Source organism: Electrona antarctica, assembly GCF_951216825.1.
Source record: "Electrona antarctica genome assembly, chromosome: 19".
In the NCBI taxonomy this organism is placed as follows: Eukaryota; Metazoa; Chordata; class Actinopteri; order Myctophiformes; family Myctophidae; genus Electrona; species Electrona antarctica.
In genome coordinates, this window is record NC_136800.1 from 17,528,904 (window position 1) to 17,554,973 (window position 26,070).

The following is a 26,070-nucleotide window of genomic DNA, read 5'->3' on the forward strand; positions in this document are numbered from 1 at the left end:
ATAATAATAATAATAATAGTACATTTTTAAATGTAACCATAATGGGATGCCAAAACAGGAACCATGATGGCAGGTTGAAAGTGGTTAAAAGAAGAAAAAAAAGTTAGATAGAAATATAAAAGGTATTTTTTTGTCTGCCTCCCAGACCGTGAAGTGCAGTGCTGTGAAGGTAGGGCGCTTGAACGTGAGACGTGTCGTGACTCGTGACGCACCCTACGGTTCCTTCTTTACATAGCCTTGCCATCCCACGGAAGTGACGCTTCCTAATATAGCAGCGTGGTGAGCGAGCGTAGCGTAGCGTGTGGTCTCTCAAGGTTGAAGCCGGGTGAAGCTGCCAGTTCAGTGACCATCAGTCAGAAGCGGTCTGGTGTGTGTGGAGTCCCCAGGACCGTCCAGGACATCACTGCGTGTCTATTACTGACCATAAGGAAAAGGTAGGGCGTTTATAGAGGCTATAGTGCGTTATAGAAACCGACCCAGTTCATGTTTAGCGTAGCATTTAGGATTGAGGGATGTATCGAACGATAGCTACTTCTAGAAACGATCACGTTTCGGCAGAAAGTAAAATGCTATCAGCTAACCTTCTAGAAGATTCCATAAATGATATTTTACCCTAGATTACAGATACAAGTCTAGACTATTGTACCCATGCATACAGTACGTTTACTGACTGAGAGACGGTTATTGAGCAGGAAGCAAATATTGCCACTTGCCAGGTGGTTGTCACGTTGCTAGCAATATAGGACGCCATAGTGGAGAGCGCATGTTGTCACGTCCGTCTGTTGATGATGTGGGTTAATAGCGTGTTAAACAGTTTGCATCCTGCGACAGACGGGGGCAGGGCAATATACATGAATGGAGGACACAGCGGTCATCATGGGCATGATGGGGAAAGACAAAGGTTACAGTGTCACTAGGTAGACGGTCAGACATGGCTCACAATCATATTTCTTGACCTTGACTGACTAGCAATACTAATACTACACTTTTACTGTGGAGAACTGGAGATACGCTATCTTTACAGCATTGTAGAGTGTTTATAACGCCCTGGTCTGCACCGTTTCATCACATACACCGTATCAGTAGTAGCCTATATGCAGATAACGTTGAACTACAGATGGGGTTAATGTTGTTGTCAAACAAATTGCAAAATAATTGAGTTTTGGTATTAAATGTTGTACCTTCTATGGCCATAGCTCTCAAATAAAATTAACTGAATATGTTAAGTTCCTCGAGAGCCATGTCACTTTACACTGAGAGGAGTTATTTAAAAAACAAAACGTCATATACTGTATTACTAAATACTAAAACCATGCAGTGTGAACTTGACATAGTCACTGTGGCTGTAGTGGTGTCACTCATGTCCTCCTTGAAATGCTTTGCATGCTCTGGGTTGTCCTGGTGACCCTCCAGAGACCATTCACATGAACTATTTTAACCTTGGCCTGTCACAAGCATACTCGTATTAACAACACCAACAACTGCTCCACTTTGGTCTGTAGTAGACCTGCATTTAGAATGAATAGGCCTGCTAGTCTTTGATGTTGTCTTTAGCATAACAGAGTTATTGCCATTAATTCAAAGAATCTTCCTGACTGGCCTGGGGGGTGATGGCAGTATGTAATACATACAGTACTACCGTATGTAGCCCTGCCTATGCCTGAAGGAGGGAGCCACATTTTATCTGATCAGTTAGTAGTAGTGGGGCCCTGATCGGGGAAACCACAAGCTATAACGTAACGTGGGTTTCGGTGCATCATGAAAATCTGCAACAGAGCCAGTTTAATTTGGTGTTATCGCTGTCCTGTTTGTATGACGCACTGAACTGACTGTAACCATGCTGTAGTGTGTACTGCACCTCATGTTTATGGTTCAACAACTGTATTCTGTGCCATTATAGGCTTAGCTCTGTGTAGAGTAGACATGAGTTGATATCACTCACGTCAGACTTGCATGCCTCACTGCCTGCTACTTTCTTTCTTTTCCCATGGGATACTTGTGACTATCACATGATTTGCCACTGCACAATGACTCCTACGCACCCATGCCCCCCCCCCACCCTCTATTCCATGACCACCCGCCTCCATCCTCGCGTGCACAAGCTCTCTCCTTTCTTTCCATCTTTATTTTCGTTGCCATCTCTCCTCCTCATCGCTTTGATTTTCTCTTTCATCGTCTTTCTCTGCAATTTTCCCCCTCCCTCCTCTGTCTCCCCATGTCCGACCCAGTCTGGGCCTCTACCCTCGTCTCCCTCACTCACCAACAGGGGTCAAGTTCGTTGGCAGGTGTTCTTTTGTCCAAAGTCTATTCTATCAGGCTGATGTATTGGTTAGTGATAAAGTGATCACATCAATGTATATAGCCTATAGGCCTATTCTTCATTATCATAATTGGCAATGGATAATTGGATATGCATGCATCCTATATTTATCCTATAGAATATGCAACTTATACATTATAATGTATTACTCGGTCAGATAAAGTGCAGAGGTCTGGTGTTAGACTCTTATTATTTATTTTACCACATCTTATTCTTACATCTCTACTTTTACCCGACCCTGTCAGTAAAGGTTTATCTTACCTTAAATTGTCTGCAGGAAATCAAATGATTTAACATAGATAGGTCTGTAGTGCTGTTCATGATGATTCCTGTTATCTTCTACACAGTGGAATTGATGTTTTGCTTCCTGCTTTTTGAAAAGATGCTTCCTGCTTTTTGAAAAGACTAGTAATGAAACATCATGCTTCCTTCTATGCATGAGGAGTCCAAGCTGCTTCTTTTCACCTGACAGGGGGGGGGGGGGGGGGGTTTCCCCGGCCGGACGTAGCGCATGGAAGGAACACATTATTCCAACCAGTTCCTTTCCCCTACCTCAGGTGCCCCGGCTGGCCAGGGGGAGGTAGTTTGGAGACCTGGATTACTTCATGTTTTTGTGAGGGGCATACCCTAGGGAACACTGGGAGAACATGCAAAATTCCACACAGAAAGGCCCTTTCGCCAACCCCGCCTCGGGTATGGGCACTGATGACACAGGGGAGAGAACACGCACCCACAGCGTCCCCAGCGGGAATCAAACCCAGGACCTTCTAGCTGTGAGGCGACAGCACTACCAACTGTGCCACCGTGCCCCCTTTTTATCCTTTACAGTGCTTTACAAATTACATAGACTGCATTACATTCATCCATTCATACACAGATGGCTGGGGAAACCATGCAAGGTACCAACCTGCACATAGGGAGCAATTAGGGGTTCAGTGTCTTGCTCAAGGATACTAACTCTGGTGGAGCCCGATTGAACTGGGAACCTCACAGTTCCTATCCGGCTGTTCTGCTGCTGGCCACTCTACCTCTGAGCCACTGCTGCCACTTCAGTCTTACCATTTCTTTGTGGTAAATAAGAATGTAGGAAGAAGGACTCCTGCACAATGTCTGAATAGAATGCTAAAAGCATAATGGGAATCACAACATTTGGACTCCTTCATGAGGCGATTCATTTTTATTTGCATTTGAGACAGCCAGGCGGGAGTCTTTTCCTTCTACACTCGTCAATCTTTGGTCTTCTGATGCACCTGACAGATTGTGGTTGTGCAAGAGTTTTTCTCGTACAGTAAATATGAATGCCGAGAAGGTTACGTGAAGCTTTTCCTGTACTGGCTTATTATTGTTTAACCAATTACTGGTTGGAGCAGTTTCTTTGAAGAAGGTTAACCTTTTGGTTGGACAGGAAGTTTGACTTTGCTACGGTTTGCTATTTGTTTTGAGTGAGCCAGAGCCAGGTCAAAACGTTGGTAATAAACTAACATTTTACCAATACTGTACCTGTCTATTCCAGTTATGACTTGTTTGAATGCATGAGTAATGCTTTTGTGAGCTTCTATGATGACGTTGCACTGCATTTTCTTTGAATTTCAGGAACATTAGGCCTGACTCCACTACACTTTTAAGATTTTCCAAAAATAAATGTACACGCTGGCAGCACGGTGCCGTGTCATTAGTCAGAAGGTTCATTGTTCCGAAATTACTATCCCTATCTCTAACCCTAACCTAAACATAACCGCAAGCACGGGAGCAGTGCAACCTTAATGCATGTTCGGACTAACCGGGACTTCGGATCTATGGGCAGTTCCCGGCAGCACGGCGTGACTTGCTGTGAGCTTGTACAGTATATCTGCTATTTTTTAATAGCTATGAATGCTAAAATCTAAAATGACATGCTTTCCTGGTTTTAATGGGTTAAGACGTTAAGTCATAGTGTGTGTGTTAAGGATACGGTCCTTTTTTAGCAATAGGTTACATTTTAAAAACAATAATTGTTATGAATGGGTATGAGAGGTGTTATTAAACTAAGCCGCTGCCAAGCTATAACTAGTAGTAAACAAGTGTTTAACAGCTTTTCAATGTGAGGGTTGACTAATAATAAACCACCCGACAGCAAGCCATGACAGGTAAGAGATTAGGTTGTGGGTAATTCTGCTCTCACAGCTTGGCTGTTTCCTGTAAGGCTGCAACTATAAATCATTTAGATTAATAAAGAAGCTTGTTTTTATACAGTATATCAATCAACAATAAATACAAATAAAAATGATAGTCTGACAACTTCAGCCCTTTTTATACTTTATCATACGGTGTCACACAGAAATATAAAAAAATCAGCTCACAAAGCATTGCAATGCGATGCTTTGTTAGCTTGTAGATCTGCCTTTTTTAAGTTTAAAATCTTTCAAATCTTTTTTTGTATTGATTATTGCTTTTATTATATTGATTAAATTGATTTACTGTTGTACTACTGCTACTTGGCTATTATCAAGTTGAAGAAGGGCATTTTGCAACTGTAGCTGATATGACCCAATGACTGAATTCACAATGGCTGTGTTGTAATGTTTGGTCTCCTTGCCTGCATGTCAGGCCGGGTATATTTGTGAAGGTTACTAGGCTTTTACTTGAGCTGTAGCTGTCATTGCTGCCAACTCACTCACTGTCTCTCAATCTCTGCAACAAAATAACTTTTTTGGTTTTGTTAAGTCACTTACTGCCTACTACTCTATCTTGAGGAAACTTCGCGAGGTATTGAATTGGTGTTACTAATGGGTGTTGATTGACATTGGAACAAGGCTAGGCCTCTAGTTTGTATGTTTGTGTTCATTCTTTCGGAAGCGCAATCAATCATCAATTCAATGTTTGACCCTTAGATTTTGAGAAATCTCATGTGCAGAAGATTTGGCCTATGGGTGGGCCCTGGGAGGTGGCTAAAATAACCAGTACAGTTGTTTGAGTTCAAAGAGTTTATCCTTGGGTTTAGGGGAGCATAAATGTTTGACAATAATGATATGCCGAAAATAGGGACGCCAGGTTGAAAGTTTTTCCTTGAGAGTGGATTTGAAATGACATTATTATTAAAAATGACAACGTTAATACACAGTGAACATTTCCTTTTGATCCTGGATATCAATTTTAAAAAGCCATGATGTTGGTACATTTTTAGCTTGGTTAGCTAGTTGTCTAGTACTTCATTATAATGTGGGAGGGGAAAAGACCTCCATGATCCCTTCCATTAGCTAATATAATAATAATATAAATTAATATTAACTAAAAGATAATATTAAACAACCAGTAGTCGACGGGATGTGTCTCATGGGGTTTTCGCTTTGTTTCCTTCCAACATGAGAACGTTTGAATATAACTGTTTATAGGGTGGCAAAGTACATATCTACTGGATTCAGACGTTTGTGAAAGAGTAATTTTGCAGCAGATTAAGCCCATAAGAAGCTATGAATAAGATGTAATATAATAGTATGCAGCTCCATAAGGCTGTTATGATTAGAAGACAATTGAATTGCTGCCAGCGCCGTTATTGTGTCACCAATCTCTGAGAGGGAAAAAAAAGAAACAATCTGGGGCAATGCTTGGCTTTTTTTTTTGGTCCGGTCCAAGTATCTAGCTGAAGGATGGCATGTGATAGTGACGTTGTCTGCAAAGTTGGGTCAAATGGCATATGATTTTAAACGGTCGAGTGTGATGTCTGTCTTTGGCAGACATACTGGATTCACTATTGTCTACTCCTGTACCTCATTGCTATGGTAGACATACTGGATTCACTTATAGTCTACTCCTGTACCTCATTGCTATGGTAGACATACTGGATTCACTATAGTCTACTCCTGTACCTCATTGCTATGGAGACTGGCAATGTGAGTGTGCTCACTAGTCTAGTAGGGTGTAACACAAATTTCAAATTTGGTCTCACTATCTGTCTCTAACACATTCAGTGGTGATACTGATTCAGGACATGCCTCTTGATCGCTGTCCAGAAGATTCAGTTAAGGTTGTTCATTTAAGATAACAATTCTCACTCGGACCCAAGGCTATACCCTATATATATATATATGGCCAACTTTCGTTTTTTTCAACCAAGGTTCAAGTTTTAGGTTGTTATTAGACAAAGTAAAAGGTGGGTGTTAAAAAATCTTTCGTTTTAGCGATTTTAGCTAGTTTTGAGAGGGGGGCGGGGGCATTCGAACATGGGGCTAAATACGTCTTTTTTTACAAAAGTTTACAGTGATTTCTTTATTAATATTTACTATAGTCCTACTAGACACCAGGAAATTACATCTGGCCACAAAAGATCACAGGATCTACTGAATGTGGAGGTACTTACTAGGGGCAGCCATACTGTGTGTCGTTGGCTCAATATGTCAGTTTGTCACATGTATTCAATAGATCCCGTGATCTTTTGTGGCCAGATATCATTTCTTGGGGTCTAGTTGGACTATAGTAAATAATACAAAAATAAATCACCATTTTATTTTGTAAAAAAAAATGCATATTTAGCCCCATGTTCGAATGAACATGAACGCTAAAAGAAAAAGCAGCAAAAGAAAAACAATTAACACTCATCTTTTACTTTCTCTAATAACAACCAAAAACATGAACCTTTTGTTGGAAAAAAAAACTAAAGTTGTCCTTTAACTTCAAATAACTTGCTTCAATCAGACAGGTTCCAATTTAGCTTACAAGTAATTGTAAGCTAAATCTCACCTCTTTGCATAAAATAACCCCATATATACTTTATCATACAACCAATAGCGAAGCAAGTGACATGCTGTGAGCTTGTCTATCTGCTATTTTTGAATAGCCTAACGCTAAAATCTAAAATTACACTTTCCCAGTTTGAATGGGTTAAAGGGGAACCAGAATTCAGAATAAACTTTAAGTATATGTCTTGTCTACATATTGAATAAGCCCGGGAAGTAGTTAACTTGGTTTTATTGTGAATTTTATAGAGACCTTTAACATGCTTCTTTCAGGGTGCCTAATTCGCTTACTGTGGGGAAATGGCCAGTTTGTAGAGATGATAAATAATAGCAGTTAGTTCAGATTTTTGTACTTAAAGCTGTAGGAAAATTATCATGGTTGCTTACAAAGAAATTAATTGATTGCCGGACATTTGGTGGGGGTCACTGGGGGGCCGGGGCCATGCATTAAAACTAAAAGAATCCACAAAACTAGCGTCATTTGTATTGTTGGCGTAGTGGCATTAGTGGCGTAGTGGCATTAATGGCAAGTATTTCCTTCACCTTTCTGAACTAACGTTAAAATGTATGCATTCCCAAAAGGACAAACTTTACAATACGTCAGAAGTAGCTGGCTTATGAAATGCTTATATTCATAATATAGGATAGTAGTGATGGTAGAACACTGCTCTCCAAATTGTAGTTTACAAGTTGTTACAGAACCAGTTTCTCTTAAAGGAAAGTCTAACTAAGCTGATTAAAGTATTAACTCTGCTAAGGCCGGGTATGTTTGGTATGTAAGAACATAGATGTAGGCCTCCTTGCATAAAAGAACACTTGGCATTATTAAGCAGCTATGGCAGGGTCAACGCCATTAAAATAGTCCACATCTTAACGTCACATGGTGAGGCTGTGAACAATTTGGTAACGAGACTGATCTGCACTGATGAAGTAGCACCAAAGATCGTGTCAGTGTTCACTAAACTAAACTAGACGACACAATCCCTTTTAAAACGACTGGTTTACGGTCTTGGTGCTGTACTAGGTAGGCTCCTTTGCTTCTCCCTCCACACGATAGAGTGGTCATGTTTTGGCTACAGTTGGGTGCCACCGATATTGTCCCTTATCATTTGACCCATTTAGGCCTGACCTCAAAATTTAAAAAAATCCTTCTAAATCCTCCAGTTTTCAAAAATAATTTAGCTATTGAAAAATAGCAGACCTACAAGCTCGTGGCGCGCTATGAGCTTGTAGATCTGCTATTTTTCAATAGCTAAATTATAACAATGTTTAAAACACCAAAAGGGGTTCCCGCCCAAAATGGGTTAACTGTCCTTTTGCGCAGATCACGCAAACCTCAGCAAAAAGAAAAGGACAATATCGATGGCCTCCAACTGTATGTAAGTTCAGTGCCAGGCAGGCTCCAAGGTTACGCCATGTCAAGTGGTCCTAAGGGCCAACTGAGGACACGCTGCCTTCTAAAGTTAGCTACATGCTGCGCAGAGCCTCAGAATAGCCAAACCCCCTTTGACCATTAAGCCCTGTATATCTATTATTTGCTATTTCTTATGTTTTAAACAATAATATAATATGGGAAATGTATATATGGGATTTTCTTTTTGGTAGGGTGGGGTTGGCATTTGCCCCAAATAGACACTTGACCTATAGCAGTGGTTCCCAAAGTGGGGTCCGGGGACCCCCAGGGGTCCTTGAGGGAGTTCCTGGGGGTCCCCATCTAAATGATAGTTTGGAACCAAATGGACCCTTATGGGTCTGTAACTCTTGAGTGTACAAATGGAAACCAAATGGACCCTAATGGTTCCATTTGTACACTCTCAGAGTTAAATTAACATTGATTTTACAATATAAATTGGGGTCCCAGAGATAGAAATGCCATTAAATGGGGGTCAGTACTCAGTAGACCAATATGCATGTCAAACTGAGGATCCTTGAAATTAAACGGGTTGAGAATCACTGCTTATAAAAAATCTTTTCTTATGGGGCATATCTTTTCAAATGGGGGTCCGCTGTCTAATTGGTGTCAATTTGGGGGTCCTTGACGTGAAAAAGTATGGGAACCACTGACCTATAGGACTAAGTTCTGATCCTTGCTGTTGGGTGGAAAACTGTCCAAAACTGTTACTTTTAAGATTCAATTTAGAAAATGTCTTTAGTACTTTTGCTACTTTTGTGTAACCCTGTAGTCTGACAAAGTAGGGCATTAATTTACCAACATTATGCTTACACCCTGGGCCTTAATCTAATCTATAGGACAAGTTTAATCAGAAATCAAATCATCGTAGTCCAGGGTTATGTGCCCCTGGCCTCGACATGGTCTTGGAGTTCACTGAGGTTGCAAGTTGCTACACTAGTGAGCTTTGCCAGTATGCAGTCTGCTCTCATGCCATGTCCTGTCTGCAATCTCCTCCCATTGGAGTAGCATGTGTTTCTTCTAGAGGTCATTAAAAGGTTTGTCTGTCTGCAGCAGATAATTGTGATGTTTTTACTTATTTCAATATTTCCGTATTAGTAGTTACAATGGACAAGCAATGATTGTATAAACGAGAGCGAGAAATATGCGTGCAAACTGTGCCCAATTAAAACACGGCATTGATATGAATATTGTTTGAAGCATAGCCCACTGAGCTAACACAATGCCCTCAGTTCAGTAGTGGCAGCTCTCCACTGGCATGATGTCAAAATTAACGAGGATTCTCTTTTCTCACAGACTTTAGTCCAAAGTTCCAGACATTTGTTTAGTTTTATGCCTGTAGTCTTTAGTCCTCAAGTTTATTGTTGATAGCATTTGGATCGGTCTACTTGTGATAAGAAGAACAGAGGTGTCTGTAGAGATGTGAGACTGTTTTGTTCTTGTGAAGGTTGGACAGGGTACGGGACATAAATAGCTGTTAACCTGTCAACTTCAAGGGAAACTACTGCTACTTAACTTTTACAGCTGATTTCAGAACTTGGCCAGAATCACTTCATGGCCAGTAGTACAGTATAGGAAATGCAGGAATTTGTTCAGAATTTCGTTGTATGAAAAGCTTTTTGTGGGGAGTTGTGGGTAGAGAGCAGAATACATAGCCTGGAAGGTTGGAGGTTGCAGCTAGGGTCGAGGCTGAAGGTGTGTGAAATAATGGTGAACGTTTTATGGCAAGGCCTGATTTAGAGGGTTTTATGGTCATCACGGTCAGGGTCGAGGGTTATTTGCAAAGGAGTGGAATGCATGAGTCTGGCACATCATTTGGGCGACTTGTTTTTGATGAATAGGTTTACTATTGCCATTTTCGTAGGAGGACAGGCCATCGAACAAATCATTTAACCACTTAACCTTAGTTTCATAATATATGAACATTCTGCAAAATAAAAACTGATCTACAAGTTCACACCGTGGCACAACATGATGCGTTGTGAGCTTGTAGATTCACTAAATTGCCTATTTTCTGAGAGATTTGCTGTAGGTGTAGAGCAAGACATTTTCTATAAAAATAGCAGACATGGCCCAGGCGGTGGCGTAACCGTCTGGGCACCCGACTGGTAATCCAGTCGCAGTGTGCCGCGGGTTCGACTCCCGAGCCCGACACGGCCTTTACTGCATGTCTTCCCCCATCTCTCTCCCGTTTCCTGTCAGCCTACTGTCTGTCCCTTCAAAAAACAATAAAAGGCGTAAGCCGCAAAAAAAAAATCTTTAAAAAAAATAAAAAAATAGCAGACATACAAGCTCATACATAGACATAGTGCGTCACTTCGTGCCATGCTATGAGCTTGTGGATCTATTTTTTTTTATGGAAATTTGTGCAAATCTTTTATCAAAATATATCATTAGTGTTTCAGTGTTTAACTTTGTGTAAAGGAGAAGTGCAACAACTATTGTGCATTATTTCTACATAATGTGGTTGTTGAGTTAAAGATGTTACTTCCCTTTTGTGCAATATTCTCAAAATAGTCAAGTGAAACTAAAATTGCACACCTGCCACTGAGAACACCTTCTAAAACCTTTTCTAAAAACCAAATTCTTATTAACAAATAATAATAATGATGTTGCTACATAGCAATAACTAATGAGACAAAGAGGTAGCATCCGGATCCAAGGTTAAAACACTGACCAGGTATCAATGTTGGGACCAAATGGATCCTTACAGGTCTGTAAACAAGGTTAAAACACTGACCAGGTATCAATGTTGGGACCAAATGGATCCTTACAGGTCTGTAACTCCCGACAGTGTACAAGCTAGGGGTCCATGTCATTTAATTTGTACAATACTGTCGGGAGATTGTATTTCTCAATTTACTTCTACATTTGTAAAAAATTAATAAACAGAACGTTAAAAAAGAAGAAAAAAACAATACTGTCGGGAGTTAAATTACCACTAAGGATTTTTTTACAGAGAGGTCTCAGAGATGAGGAATCGTATCAAATGGGGGTCTGTGGCCTAATGCATGTCAAACTGTGGGTTCTCCACATGGAAATGTTTGAGAAACCCCTGCTTATTGGATTTGTGTGGCTGAAGCAGCACGTTCCTGTAACGACCCTTCTTCTCACGGCATCTTAACGTGCACCGCTCTCGTTACACCGGGCAGGCGTCGTGAGATTTCAAGAAAACATACGGCAGTTTTGCATTTCAGGTCTTGTCTCTTTTTCAATGGAAGCCCTGTTTTCTTTGGCTCATTTGCTGAATGGAAACCCACGGGGGGAAGTTGTTGTTTCTGTCATTGTAGTCTCCTGGCTGTGTGGACTTCACATGGAGGCATGGAGTCTACTTTGACTTCAAGGCGCTGGAAACTGGCCTTTTGTGTCTGGGAACAGTGCTGCCTTTATAGTTCGACACCATAGGAAACACCGTGGATGTTTGGACAAGTGTGGGGTGCACTCTTTGGACATGCAGTTATTCCTAGAAATGAAATGGCATATGAGCATGATGTATGTAAATGAAATGTTAACCTTAAAACACTTATAACCCTATTTGACCGTGGTCCCCCAGAGGTCTGTACTTGGACCCCCGCATTTTTCCCTCTAGTTCACAACGCATTGTGAGATGTGACAGATCTGCCATTTTGCCCAACTCTCACAGAATGTTTGCATTATAAAATTAGTATACTTGACTTCATGTGGTTAAGTCCTATTTCTTTTGCCTATAGAGCGCCGAAGTCCTGACGTCACTCGCTCGTCCCCTCGATTCCCCTGGTTCACGGAAGTAATTTATCTATGGAGAATAACATGGGGTCATCTTAAATTCGTTTCATATAAGCGTTGTGGTCTTAAAATAAACAAGCTGTCTCGGAGTTGTCAGGGAGGTGTCTGTATCGTTTGCGACTGTCAGTCACTCATATATGATACAGTCTGTTTCTAGCGAAAATTTAACTAATTCAGCAGCAGTAACGATATCGTTTTCTCTCAGTCAGTTGATTCTTCATATCCATGAGTGCAGCGGCCTGGATGATTTGTTTATTTTTCACAGTTCGTCTTATATGAGGCGGTCTATAATCCCCCTATGGGGATTACAATGCAAATAAAAAGTACATGAACCTGTGGATTTGCGCCCTCTACCGATATTGACATCAGACTTCGGTGCTCTATAGTGCCAAAATAGGGACACAAGGTTCAAAGTGGTCCATGGATACTGTAACAAAGACTCTCACTTCTATTCATATCAGGATCTGGGAGAGTTGGTCATTGGATATTTAGTCTCCATATATGGGGATATTCGACTTGGACGTTGGGCTATATGACATATCCGACTAGCACGTTGGGTTACTTGTTTGACATGACATGTCTAGTATGACAATCCCTATATTTGGTCTAGGTTGACCTAGTGCTGATATCAGATCAATGTGGTAGAACCCATATATGGATAGATCTGATTGGCTCAGTCATCCTGACAAAGCATAATCGGATAATATATAATAGAGGTCTGCTCAAGGCAGAAGTCGAAGCATCCTGATTTAAGTTCTAGTTGAACACCACTGTGGCGGGTTCTAACCTAAGTAACCAGCAATCGAGCTTTGAGCTATTTTATAGATACAGGTACATTACATACCATGGAGTTTCGTAAGACCAGGTGGTAGAGTTTTGGTCTTGATCTTGACCCCTTCACTGAATATCTTTCATGTTTTCTTTTTTTCAGACCTGAGAAGCAACAATGGACCAAGCAAGGTCAACAATATCCAAAATTGTGAGTATACATTTACATTTCAAAATAGTGAGCTTCAGTTTGAAAAGCTGCTCTTGCACTAAATGAGTCATTTTTTCTCAAGAAATTAAAGCTTTAAATCACAATCGGTTTAGGAAATCAACTCAACTCAACCCAAGTAGGCCTAAACATTATTGAAATTGTAGATGAGATAAAATGTGATTTACAGCTACTATGTTTTTTGCCACCTGTGAATCACACCGCAGTCAGCAGGAGTAAACCTACTCTGACTGGAGATAGTTCCTATGATAATTTTAAATAAAACACTCCCCTTATCCCTTCATCTGCCCTTGGTTCACGTCAACAGTTCAACGGGGAGCCGCGCTCCTACACACGCTTCAACCTCACCCAGAACATGGAGGGCGACAACAGTCAGGTGGAGATGAAGCTGTCCTCGGACATGGACGAGGAGGTCGGAGGCAACGGCGTGGGCGAGCACCTCAACCACACCGCACCCAACGGGCCCTACGTGGCCCGCAGGCCTGGCCGCACGCCCAAGAACATCTGCTTCATGGCCGCCACCACCCTCCTCATATTCATCATCGGTAAGACAGGGGAAGGAAGAGGTGTGAATGGTCGCTGTCGGATACAAACCTTACTACAGTGTCACACAAAAAATTGCAGATCTACAAGCTAGATTTTTGCCACGCTTTGAGCTTGTCGATCTGCTATTTTTGCTATTGATTAATTTGAATCCTGAAAAGTAACAGTGTTGGACATGCTGTATATGAGGTTTCCACCCGACGAAATGAAGGATTGGTGCATGGATGTATCAGAGCCCCTCCGTCTAGTTTAAACCAATGGCAAAATGCCTAATATAGCTTGGCATAAAAAATATAGCTCCATGAAATGAGAGCTAATTCACTGGAGGATTCAAGCAGACCTAGACCACCAGTTTTGCAAAGCTTTTAGCCTTGCTACACTGGAAGGTTGTGGCACTTAGTGGACTCCTGTGAGATATATAATGGACAGTGAAGTGGAATGACTTGGGTAGAATATTAACGTGTGACCGTATTGTATTACAATGCGCCAGTGCTGACTTTGAGGTTTTGGACATAATCGACTGCCGCCATTCTGTCCTCCATCTGTGCCCTTTTCTCTCTCTCTGCCATTGTGATCCTTGTCTTTCTTGTGATTGGGTGAAACACCAAAGAAAGTCCCCATCTCTTGAGGATTAATTAATGCTGTTGTACTGTTGTAATCCACGTAACTCGAGAACCATTTTCCCTCGTTCAAATTCGACACGCGTTCCACACCACCACAGGGAGTGCAGTGCCCGGTGTCGAGTCAGTCGGACCCACGGTTGTCCAGAACCGCCCCAAAAAGGCCTCTGCCCGGGCTCTGGACAGGGCCCCTGCCCAGGGTCCCTATATGGAGCTGGCCTGTTCTGACATCATTCTGACGTCTGCATAGACTCCATATTTGGGCATGCCTGACAAAGAACTCCATATATGGGCATAAAAGGGACACAGACATTATATCTGGGTGGGGCATGTATTTCCAACTTGCATCGTTCCAAGTAGGCCAGTGCCCAACGGGCACCGCTCTAGTACAAAGAAATGACAGATAATGACTGGTACAAATAATTAAAATGAATAATGTACCCCCCCCCCCCCTCCAGGGTACTTGATTGGCTACCTGGTTCATGGAAAAAAGCCCTTTCCCAGCCCCTGTCCAACATCCCAAACGGACATTGGGGACAACGAGATTATCCACGAGACAGGTGCCGCCCCCCTCATGGACTGGGATGACGTCAAGGCTCTTCTGGCCAATAAACTCGCTCCATCCAACTTTGAAGCTGCCTTCAGGTAAACCACACGTGTGTTGAAGTGTTGAAGGCAATCCAAACGCTTAACACCTGTTTTTTGTTTGCGGTACCAGAGCCTTTTCTTTTTGTAATCATGTTTCTGACTTCTGTAATATTGTACTGCATGTGATGATGTCAAAGACATGACCCCTGGGTCATAAAGACAATGTACCATTCAAAGTCCGATATTGCTCTACAATATCGGACAGTTTGTTTGTGATTTGTAGGCAGGCTTGTATTTTTGCCTTTTGGGATAAATTGTACATTTCCAGTGTCGGGTGCTTTGCAAAATACCTGGAGTAATCTTAACTTTTAAAACATAGTCCTTGTATCAAGGGATTTAATTGAATGTATTTGTGATGAAAAAGTGCAGGACAAACGGCAGTATCAACAGTGATCAAAACATTGACAGCAATAAATATACAGCTAAGTTATCGAAACGTTGACGGCAATAACTATACAGCTACGTTTTCAAACATTGACAGCAATAAATATGCAGTGGAGCTTTTGCAGCATAACCAGTGTGCGGACTGTATTTCTCCTTGTGGATATATATGTGACCCAAGGGGCGTGGCTTTGACATCAGGCCTTCGGTACTTCTAGGATAGTTTTGTGTGTTTGGTTACATTTGAACAAGATGGCTAACTCCTTCTCTGCCCCCCTCTTTCTCCATGCTCTTTCTCTGGTGGTTTCCTCCCCACCGCAGTGAGTTTGCCAGTAACGACCACAAGGCTGGCTCTTTTGGCGACGAGGCGCTGGCGAACAAGGTGATGAGGAGGTTCAAAGAGTACGGCATGCTGAGCTGGAACGATGAGCACTTTGTAAAGATCCAGGAAGGCCCCCCGGCTCCCGGCTTCAACCAGGTGTCTTTCAAAGGGAAGGAAGAACGTCCCAGCGGATTCCTGTCCTACAGTGCTACTGGAAAACAAACGGTACGTCTGTTTGTCTGAATGTTGTCTACACACAAACTACATATTAATTTGGGGGGGCCTTGACATGAATAAGTTTGAGAACCACAATCACTGTTTCATGCAGTCCCACTACACTCCAGGTCAGATAGGGCTGAAACGTTGGATTAACCACAGCAACATCAACCTCTATGTAATATTGCCAGCTTCCGATGAAATTCTTGATGCATGCACTCCCTGTACATTCATGCAAGTGATTAGCTGATAGATAGTAATGCTTTGTTGAAGACACGCGCTGCTAAACCAATCACAGTTGTGAGAAAATAAACCACATTTCAACCCCGTTTTTACTCCATGTCCCAGATGTAAAGAAAGACTTTTTTTGGAGAGGGGCTCAGCTTTATGGTTTAAAATGTAAAAGCCTGTAGTGAGAAAGCAATAGTTTTAAAGAAAAAATATACCATAGACCAAATATTTCACTTTCAAATAAAATAGAATGTTCGTCTAATGCGTGAAGGGGCCGCAATTTTTCTTTTTACTTTATTTGAAAGTGAAATATCTTTCAAATGCCTTTAATTTTATATTTCATGTTTGTTTACATTTTCTCCAAAGTCATTATAATGAGATAATTGAGTTGGTGTTGAATAGTAAAAAAATAAATCAGTGCGCAGTTAAAGGTTGATCTGTAAATTAATGTTTTCTCCAGGGATTTTCAGCTTGACTTCAAATCAATCTGCACTTTAAAAGGCATTAAAACACATCTACTGTATCTAATCTCAATAATGCTTCAAGACAGTCTCTGAAAGTCTATTTTCATACTTTAATGCAGGGGTTTTCAACTGGTGGTCTGTGGAGGTAGTGCATGTGGCCCCTGACTATGCATTCAGTAATGTAGGAAAGTGGAGACTAGTAGAGAAACGGCACACTAAATTACCTGGTAACCAATGCTGACGTGTCAATGTTGCTGGGAAGTTGCAGGTGAAGAAATTCCACAGAATCTCAAATTCTTGATGCATGCACTCACTTTGCAACCTGTACATGCATGCAAGTGATTAGCTGATAGATAGTAATGCTTTGTTGAAGATACACGCTTACACACACACACACACACACACACACACACACACACACACACACACACACACACACACACACACACACACACACACACACACACACACACTTTTCATTCAAAAAATGTTGATTCAATGAATCAACATATTTTTAACGACATGGAGACAAAGGGCCTGATGTGTCAATGTTGCTGGGAAGTTCTCAAGAAGGGTGGTAAGTGCTGAAGAAATTCCACAGAATTTCAAGAACGGTGGGAAGTTGGTGGTGAAGAAATTCCACTGAATTTCAAGAAGGGAATAAGGAAAAGTGTACCGGATTGACTGGTTGAGTGTCATCATTATTAGGAAATGTGCCCATGATATAATTGCATGTGTCTGCTCTGATACAATCAGTATATCAGTTCGGGTAACTGTAGGATTGGAATAGATCAGGTTCTCAACCTTTTTTGAGCCCTGGACCACTAGCACATTTCAGTTAAATAATGACTGTTAAGGGCATGATTTAATTCATTAAATCAAGCCTTTAAGTCATTATTTAATTTCAAGCATTTCCCCCCACCACAGTGGTCACCGGGTTCATTCTTAGTCAGGTTGGTGGCCCCCGGTTGAAAACCCCTGCTGTAATGAAATTCAGTATGTATAGCCTGCAGTAATTTAATGAACTAAACATGCCTGGCCACCAGTATTGTCCATTAAACACCATTACTTTGACTTGTTCCAGGGTGCTGTCCTCTACGCATACTACGGGCAGACAAGTGACTTCAGGCTCCTGAAGAACAAGAACCTCAACATGACGGGCAGGGTTATCTTGGTTAGAGCTGGCAAGATCAGCTTTGCTGAGAAGGTGGGTGGTATGTTGCCATAGATGAGGGCTGTTGAGTAATATTATGAATGTAAAAAAGGAACATTGGGCATTCAATCCTTTTTCCCAAAAACGAATAAATCATTGACTGAAGTGAAGAAATAAAAAAAATTGTTAGATTGTACCAAAGTCAGGTGTTCTTCATTTTCTAGCCCTTAATGTTTTGTTCAATTCTTCTGTCAATCTGCATTTCTAGGTTGCGAACGCTGCCAGTATGAATGCGGCCGCTGTGTTGATCTATCCAGATCCTGATGACTACCCCATTGGACTTGATACGGAGCTCTATGGACACGTGAGTTTAAACTTAAAGACATTTGGATTTTGAATATTATGTCTCCTTTGCATAGTGGAGACTGGAGAGAGTTGAGGTATTTTTCATGGGTTTTAGTTTTTGTCAGACTGTTAACCATACAAGTTGAACCAGAAGACCACCCCTTCATCACATCTTCCTCTCTCTGTCTCAGGTGCACTTGGGTTCCGGGGACCCCTACACCCCGGGTTTCCCCTCCTTCAACCACACCCAGTTCCCTCCTCTCCAGTCATCGGGCCTGCCCGAGATCCTGGCCCAGACCATCACTGGCCGCACGGCTGAAAACATTCTGAGGTAGGGCCCGTTAAAATGTAAACTACCTTTTGTATAAATTGAGGTTTATTAACGTCTACATTTCCTTTTGTAGACAGTGCGGCTTGTAACTGACTTTTATATTGTGACTTTTATATTGTGATACTGCTACTTTTTTAAGTAAAAAGAAACCCCACCACTGGCCAGTATACTGTATTGTCATTGTCACATGCTTGTGCAATGACTTTATTCTAATGTTGTTGTATTGTGTACCCTGAAGCCAACTGGGCGGTGAGCCTGTGCCTAGTGAGTGGGGAGGCGTAAGCAAACTGGGGGATGAGAACGACGTGATTACGGTGGAAGTGAACAACATAATGACCCAGAAGAACATCAACAATGTCTTTGGTGTGATCAAAGGCTATGTGGATCCAGGTACAACACGCTCTCATTGTAAATGTTCAAACATCAACAGTGGTTCTCAAACCTTTAATTTCAACAGACCCAGATAACTCTCAGAGTTGTAGACCAGCAAGGGTCAATTTGATTCCCAACTTTCAATCATGTAGTTTAGGACCCTCTGGAACCACCCGGAGGAGCCGTTGAGGTCCCTGGACGTCACTTTGAGAACCACTGATGTACAACACTTATTATTATCTTAAGAACTTACAGTATGCTTTCTAGTACGACTGTGTCGCTGGCCAAAAAGAACAGATCGACAAAGCTAAGTTAGCTTGTAGATCTCTTCTTTTTGGTCAGCGACATCCTCAAACGATTGAGCAGCCACACTGCTAGGGAACTATAGTCTTTATTTATTTATTTTTGTGCGTAAGGAAGCACTTTTGGAGTGCATTGACAGACACTAGACCTAGATAACTAGGAGAGGATAATGTTATCCTTACTTACCCTGTCAACTAGGTGTCAATTCAGAAACACTAGTTTATTAAAATAAAGAACACTGAAATAGGTTGTTAAATCAAGTTTCTGGTCTTCAGTACATCAACAGGTGTTTTGCCATTACTGTAGGCATGGATAACAGCTGACTCGCTATGACCTTTTTGTCAGCGTTGTTCACACTCTGCCAACTCCTTTCTTTTCAGATCGTTATGTGGTTATCGGTGCCCAGAGGGATGCGTGGGGTCCGGGCTTCGCCAAATCTACCGTGGGCACCAGTATCCTGGTGGAACTGGCACGCTGCATCTCTGAAATGGTGAAGGAAGGTGAGTCTTATGTGCCAATTTTCAATCTGCACTTTATTCACCAAAATATGAAAAACAAATGAAAGGTCTAAGCTATGAATGTGTAATATTACGTTTTGCAGTTGCACTTCAAGGGAGTTCTGTAAACTCGTCATTTGTCAGTAGTTTAATGATAATCAAACCACAGCAATAAAGTGTAATTGTAAGTAATAAGCATACTGTACGTGAGGCCACATATAGGCTCTGGCCTGACAGCGCGTCACGTGTTCGAGTCCCGTTCATGACGACCTCATGACGATCAATATAGGCACAAAAAACTAATCTTTAAAAATAAGCATACATACATCTTTCCTGGACACTGATATGCTGTGCATTGCTAATATAATGACATTCATATGGTTTCACAGATGGATTCAAGCCAAGGAGGAGCATTGTGTTTGCTAGCTGGAGTGGAGGGGAATATGGGAACATTGGTGCCACCGAGTGGTTGGAGGTGAGCACTGCACATTCACATCGGCAGAAAACAGATTTCACTTTATATATTTTTTCATTTGTACTTAAAAATACTTCTTTCTTTCCTAGGGTTATCTGTCTTCTTTGCACATGAAAGCCTTCTCATACATCAACCTGGATGGCGTTGTTGCAGGTATGTGTGCAAGGCTTTTATTTAGCCTTTTTTTTTAAATTCTTTTGCCTCCCCAATTTAGTCACTATGCCAATTCACACATGTGTAAACTTAAGTCTGTCACTTCTGAACCCTACTGTTGGTTTTAGGGTGTGTAGAAATCCACGTCTCCTCCAAATATGCATGAGCCAAATTCTAATTGGCCTCCTTCTCATATGTCCTGGCGGAGTTACAGTAAAATTGCTGACCTGCCGGAATCTTGTCTACTTCACATTGATTAATTTGTTAGTTTTAAATGTGTTTGATCTCCTTCAGGTCAGAATGGATTCAAAGCCTCAGCCAGTCCCATGATGTACTCCCTCATCGAAAGCACTCTGAAAGAGGTAAGATCCTAAGCTATATGACCATACTATGATGAGAAAAAACATCTTTATAAATATTTTGTTAAGTTGCAGTTTTTATAAATATTTTGTTATGTTGTCTTTTCTTAGGTGAAGGTCCCCAATTACCCTGCTGTGACCCTCTATGAGCAGAATGCCAAGGCCAGCTGGGAGACTAATGTGTAAGTTGACCTTTGCGTTTATTCAGCTTTCACCTTTCAGCATGATCACAGCTTTAAAAAGACTATTATTATTATTTGGCTGATTACAATATAAGACTTCCTCAAAACTATCTCAATAATCAAAATTTCAGTAAAAGTGAAGTGTGCAGTAGAAATGTAAATGGACCAGAGAGACGGCACTGCCGTCTTCATGTTTAGGCTTGCCTCATCCGTGTTTCTCATCTCTTCCAAATTTATTTCGGGTCAGAAAAAACCTGGTTACGTATTCATTTAAATAATTAATTTTAGTATGTTGGGGTATGTTGGTTAATCAATCAATCAATAATTATTACCACATGACGGTTATAAGTAAAAGGGGGTGCAATTCGGGCAGCAAGTTAAAAATAACTGGACAATGGATATGCCACCATATCTCGGACATCATTGCAATGTCCCCTCTCCATTGGGAGATGGAACTTATGGATTGTAGTTTTTGAACATCACATGTTTGATGTTCTCCAGCATGGAGCCTATGCAAGTGGACAATCCTGCTTACCCGTTCCTCACCTTCGCTGGCGTTCCCTCTGCCTCCTTTCGACTGTCTTCCACTTCGGTATGTTGGCCCATTTCAATAATCTTAATCATTTAGTTTTTTACATTTAGTGGACCGTTACAAGACTGTGATAGTTGGATATGAACTAGTTTGTTTGCTGTAGTTCCTGCTACACCTCTATACCTATTTAGTGTTGATTTTGGCAGACATTTTTTATTTAGTTTTAGTCTGTTTTTTGACAAAATTCCTTTAGTCATATTTTAGTTATCTGTGAGCTTGTAGATCGGAGTGCAACCAAGCATAAATTGTTGTCTTTTAGTTCTACTGGATCTCATTTCCACTAGTGACCCCCCCCCCCTAACATTTTAGTCTAGTTTTTATTTGTTGACAAAATTGCCAGTATATTTAGTCATAGTTTTAGTCATCGTAGCATAGTTTATTATTATTATTTCCTTTTCGTCAGTGAAAAAAGGTAGTCGGCTAACATTTTTCGTCATAGTTTTAGTCTAGGAACTAAACACTTGCTATACGTTTCCTTGCAGGACTACCTGTACTACGGCACCATGCTGGACACCCGTAAGAATCTGGACTCCATTACGTCCAGCCAGACCCCTCAGATGACCGTGGCAGCGGCCCAGTTCGCCGGCCACATGGCTCTGAGGCTGGTCCACGACCACCTGCTGCGCCTCAACGTCCAGAAGTACGAGAACATCATCCGCGCGAAGGTGCTCGACATCAACCGTAAAGTCAAGACAGTTCAGAGGGTGAGAATCATGCTAGACTTACTTCACTTCACTCTAGCTAAGTGCTACAATTTACAGTTTAGGGCATTTAGCAGACGCTCTCAATCCAGAGCAATGTACAGTAAGCAAGGAAAACAGGAGGTAATTCATCAAATGTATAGAAATGGTAATCTAGGGTCACCAACGACCAATCATCAGTCTAAAAACGGTAAAATATAAAACGACAATCTATAATCTGTACATTGAAACTATACACACTATAGGATACCAGGTCTACAAATGAATCTGGCATCTGTCTACATAACATCTTACTTAAATTACATTTTAGCCTTTGCATAAGCCTTCAAGGTTGTCAAGGCTAGGGCAAGTGCTACGGGGTAAGGTGGAGTCTGAAGAGGACCATCTTTAGTAGCTCTAACTGCAATGGGGAGTTTGTTCCACAGTTTGGGAGCCAGAACCGTGCTACATTGTCCCTTTGTGGTTCCTTTGTGCTTCCAGATGCGGCCTGACTCGTTGCCCCAGGCCTTGACGGTGCAGTGGCTGATCACAGCTTCTGGGTCCTACAACCGCGCCTCTCGCAACCTGAAAACTGAAATAGAGAACAGTGACCTGGAGGACATTGAGATGTGCCGCATAATCAATGACCGTATCATGAGGGTAAGAACGTGGGATTTCATCTAGTGTGAAACCATTATGAAATGGTCTGACTCTGACATGATGCTATTTATTATTATGTCTGTCGGACGGAAACCTCATGTGTCTAAAACTGTTAAAAAAATAGAAGATTGACTATTTTTTGATATTGTGTGATGCTGTAGTATGATCAAGTAGGGCATTGATTTACAAAGAAAAAAACACAAAGTAAAAATATGGAGATGTGAGATTTCTGCCCAACAGCAACGATATTTGAAAGGGCATATGCGTGTAATAATCGTTAATAACCTGATCATAGAGTTAAGCGCTAGATTCAGGTGCCTTGCTTTTAGCAGGACAAGTGAGTGTTTCTGTATGTATCTTTTATTGATTGAATATTTTATTACCCAGAAATGTAAAGGATAACACAAAAAACTCCTGAGGATTTTCCATTGTGGTCCTATGTATTCAATTAATCAACATAGCATAAAAATATAACGCCAAAATACAATATCATCTTTGTCCACCCAACGTTCCTCTGTCCGTTTCCCATAGGTGGAGAAGAGCCTGCTGTCGCCTTACGTGTCTCCTACAAGCAAGCCGTTCCGCCACATCCTGATCGGCTCGGGCTCCCACACGCTGACTGGTCTGCTGGAGCACCTGGAAGACCTAAGGGTCAGCAACCCCACGGCCGACGCCAACCTGTTCCGCGAGCAGTTTGCCCTGGCCACCTGGACCATTCAGGGATGTGCCAACGCACTGGCGGGGGACATCTGGGCTCTGGACAACGAAGTCTAAGAAGGGCCTGTTGTACTTGGTTGCGTGCCGGTGTCGCGCGCAAGAAAATAGCCGATGTACAATCTTGCGACACATTGTGATTTGATGCGTTGTGAGCTTGTAGGTCGACTAATTTCGGTGTGCGACACCGGCACGCAACCAAAGTAAAACCAGTTTGGCTCGTTAATTCTGCCTCATCTATGGTTTGGCCCACCTAACAACACAACTACTGTCAGTAAGCCACGTTGATGACAATAAGGATCTGCAGGCGTAGGGAACATTCGGTAACTTAAAAAATAAAATAAATTCGTCACAGATTTCCAAAAATACATTAAATGTTACAAAATGTCTTAATTAATAATGTTAGTTATCACCCTCTGTTTTATACACTCCACTGTGGTGTACTATGTAAACAATTAGGCTGACCTAATACAACTGACAGTTTGAAAAATACACTAAGCCACGTTGGCGATGACAAACTGCAGGAATTTAAAATAGTAATAAAATAAATTAAGATAAGGAAAGACGAGCGCAAATAAGTCGTGACTTGTTCTTAATTAAAGGTCTAATGTTCATTCCAAAAACGCAAAAGGATGGAAATCTATAATATGTTATCAAAAGGCCAGTTAATTTGCACACTTTTCAGTGTCTTACAATTTTTACATAATGGTATTCAATATCACACCTCAAATACTTTGGTGCTAGTAACAACTCCCTTACACATGGCCAAATTACCTGGCAGCACTACTTTGTTTGGTGTTACAGACCACGAAGAAAGTGCCGAATGTAGTGAAATGGATGCTTTTTCATCATAATCTCTTAAGCAGTTGTTATTTCCACTGCTGAAGCCTGAGTCACATTGGATTCATACTGGCAGCTGGAATTGTGTTATTGTGCTGGAAATCGCTGCTAGAGGCATTGTCAGAGATTCTGACATTGTTAAGGGGACTGAATCTTATTTTGAGGTAGTGTTGACAGAGTACGCCTGCAAAGTACCCTCAAATGAGACAATCTGCCGTTACTTAGTACTACTATGTAAAGTCTCCCGACAGTGCTCCATTGATCTTCTAATGCAAGAACAGCCACTGACTGACTCACCATTAGGTGGCGCTTGTTCAATCCGTCCCAAACGTGATTTGTCTCGCCGAGTCGCCTGCGACGGCCAACCTGCTGACACGCGAACCAACCTTTTCAGCCTCTGAGAAAAAACGGGGGGGCTGTGGGGGAGGAACGTCGTTAACGCGTGGCACTGAAACAAAAAAAAAAGAAGAAAAAAATGTGTCTATTTATTAGTTTATTTATTTATCAGTGACAGGGATCACTATAAATGGTATTTTTTAACGCCTTTTTTAAAGAAAACCTATAATTATCGGGAGCAGTGCCTTCCATAATTATGACAGTTATACTGTCGAATTGACAAAAGCAGCATCTGCTAACCGAAGCGTACCTGCCGACCGACAACCAGTGCTGGACACAACGGCTTGCCAGGTCCTCCCACGTCCATCCATGGCTATGAGATCTGGGACTGGTCTTCATCTGAGAGAGGCACATACAGTACGTCTCTTTAGATGAACAGCTTGGCTGTGTGTCTTCAGTACTGGTCTCTTGGTGCATGTACGCTTCCTGAAAACATTATCGGGAGCAGTGTCTTCCATAGTGTGATGAAGAAGAAGGTAGTTTTTGCCTACCAGCACGTGTCCGTATCGGAGGCAGTGCCCTCCATATTTGACTGTAGAGGAGAGATGTTTTCATTATCGAGAACAGTGTTTCTCATAATGTATGTGTATATACATACTGTTAACTTTAACATGCACAGCGCCTGTTGTCCATCTTTACACGCCTATCAGTGACATTTCATTGTCATTATTTGTTTTATTTTTGTTTTTTTACAATAAGTTCTGTAGTGAAAAACCCTCAGGCCCTGGGTCAGGAACAGGCCACTAAGTCTTCTGCCCTCGCGCTGAGATGTGATGGGGTTGAGCACTGTGGCGGAAGTGCAATCTGTTGCCGGTGGTGGAGTACTCAAGTACTCAAGAGTTGTACTAACTCTACTAAAATATTGGCATCAAAATGTAGTAGGAGTAGAAGTATAATGTAAAATGGACATACTCAAGTAAAGTAAGAGTAACTCAAAATCATACTTAAGTACAGTACTTGAGATTAATGTGCCCACCACTGCTGTCCTGTTCCTGATTGGTGCCAATGCTAGGTGTGAGGGAGCCATAGAGCTCTTCTTGACCTCGCCGCCTGAGCTTGGCATCTTAATTCAAACCATTAACCATTAACTTAATAACCACTTGAACCCTATAGTGTCCCTATTCGGGTGGCCTGTGCCATCTGTGAAAATCACTGATCTATCGCGACGGGTAGAGAGCTTGTAGATTGGTCATTTTTTATTATCGAAGATATTTTGTGTAGAGCATAAACAGGAGGGGGCCTAGTGTAGAGCCCTGGGCACTCCGTTCACAAGTGTATATACTGTAGGGTTTAAGTGGTTAAGTCATATATAAAAAACACTGGTCTACTGATCAGAGCATTTGGAATAGGTCCCTTTTCTTGAAAGATGTTACAAAAAGGCCATGATT

The 26,070-nt window shown here is 41.6% G+C and overlaps 1 protein-coding gene across 1 annotated transcript; it reads left to right on the forward strand.

Annotated features, from left to right (window-relative positions):
- Positions 1-279: 279 nt before the first annotated feature.
- On the forward strand, positions 280-24,985 carry tfr1a (transferrin receptor 1a). The gene is made up of 18 exons (XM_079488931.1): positions 280-434; positions 13,140-13,187; positions 13,513-13,750; positions 14,827-15,013; positions 15,719-15,944; positions 17,715-17,837; positions 18,052-18,147; positions 18,320-18,459; positions 18,698-18,849; positions 19,515-19,634; positions 20,021-20,106; positions 20,196-20,259; positions 20,554-20,621; positions 20,730-20,800; positions 21,302-21,392; positions 21,875-22,096; positions 22,574-22,732; positions 23,264-24,985. Exons 2-18 carry the CDS (start codon positions 13,155-13,157, stop codon positions 23,504-23,506), a joined length of 2,319 nt encoding a protein of 772 aa, XP_079345057.1. The 5' UTR covers positions 280-434; positions 13,140-13,154; the 3' UTR covers positions 23,507-24,985.
- Positions 24,986-26,070: the final 1,085 nt, after the last annotated feature.

What these genes read in the sequence shown, in the direction of transcription:
- tfr1a (XM_079488931.1), top strand. Translation starts at nt 13,155, where the DNA reads ATGGACCAAGCAAGGTCAACAATATCCAAAATT. An exon ending in ACGGCTGAAAACATTCTGAG is followed by an intron (nt 18,460 to 18,697) that starts GTAGGGCCCGTT and finishes TGTACCCTGAAG; the next exon opens with CCAACTGGGCGGTGAGCCTG. An exon ending in TCGAAAGCACTCTGAAAGAG is followed by an intron (nt 20,622 to 20,729) that starts GTAAGATCCTAA and finishes GTCTTTTCTTAG; the next exon opens with GTGAAGGTCCCCAATTACCC.